We start from the raw sequence: 842 nt of genomic DNA on the forward strand, positions 1-842 counted from the left end.
TGTGGTGGATTCGATCATCGGCCATCGCAATGCTTTGTTTTAATTATACAGTCAGATTCCTTGTGTCCGTGCCAGTTCTAAGTTGGCTGTTGAATGCCGACCGAAACGGTCTGTACACGAAAACGGACAGCCGCGCAGCTCAGGTTCTGCACGTGCCGGTCTGTCGGCCAGCTCTGCTTCAGACTCGAATACACTCGACCAGCCGAACAACCGGTGGCAAGTGAACAAGTCCTCAACACAACTAAGCCAAGCATACACTGCACGCTTGAAACCTCAGCCCGATCGGCCCAGCCCTTAGAGCCAATCCTTGTTCCGAAGTTACGGATCCGTTTTGCCGACTTCCCTTACCTACATTATTCTATCGGCCAGAGGCTATTCACCTTGGAGACCTGCTGCGGATATCAGTACGACCAAGTACGAGATTTACCAGGCGTCGCTCGGATTTTCACGTACCGACGAGAGCGCTCCGAACACCGTGAAAAAGTCGGCGTTTTATGGATACCAGAATCCCTATCTCCGGACAACCCGGTTCCAGGGAATGCGTCCCTTAAAAAGAAAAGAAAACTCTTTTCGAAACTCACGACGGTCATTTTCCGAGTTCGCTTGCGTTACCGCGCGATTGAGTTGAACGCCAACCCCACAGAGAGATTAAAGCGCTACTCTTTGTCTCCGTTACTCGGTTCCGGAATATCAACCGGATTCCCTTTCGAAAACATACGACACTGCACACAACAACAACTGCTGACGACACAATCGCCTCACCACACACACACACAAATAATTATTCAGTCTTACAATTCATGTCGCAATTCGAGAAGCTTTCGCGTTTTCTTAGGATCGAC

At 49.9% G+C, this 842-nt stretch overlaps 1 protein-coding gene across 1 annotated transcript; it reads right to left on the reverse strand.

Moving 5' to 3' along the window:
• Positions 1-77: 77 nt before the first annotated feature.
• Tsp_15457 (hypothetical protein) lies at positions 78-590 on the reverse strand. Its single transcript, XM_003368828.1, is given in 3 exon segments — positions 78-343; positions 454-546; positions 566-590. 3 exon segments carry the CDS (start codon positions 588-590, stop codon positions 78-80), a joined length of 384 nt encoding a protein of 127 aa, XP_003368876.1.
• Positions 591-842: the final 252 nt, after the last annotated feature.

Source organism: Trichinella spiralis, assembly GCF_000181795.1.
Source record: "Trichinella spiralis strain ISS 195 chromosome Unknown Scfld1808, whole genome shotgun sequence".
NCBI lineage: Eukaryota > Metazoa > Nematoda > Enoplea > Trichinellida > Trichinellidae > Trichinella > Trichinella spiralis.

Excerpts from the sequence above, each read along its gene's own strand:
- Tsp_15457 (XM_003368828.1), bottom strand. The coding sequence starts at position 590 with ATGACCGTCGTGAGTTTCGAAAAGA. Across the intron at positions 344-453 it reads TGTTCGGAGCGCTCTCGTCG|GGAAGTCGGCAAAACGGATC; the intron begins GTACGTGAAAAT and ends AATGTAGGTAAG.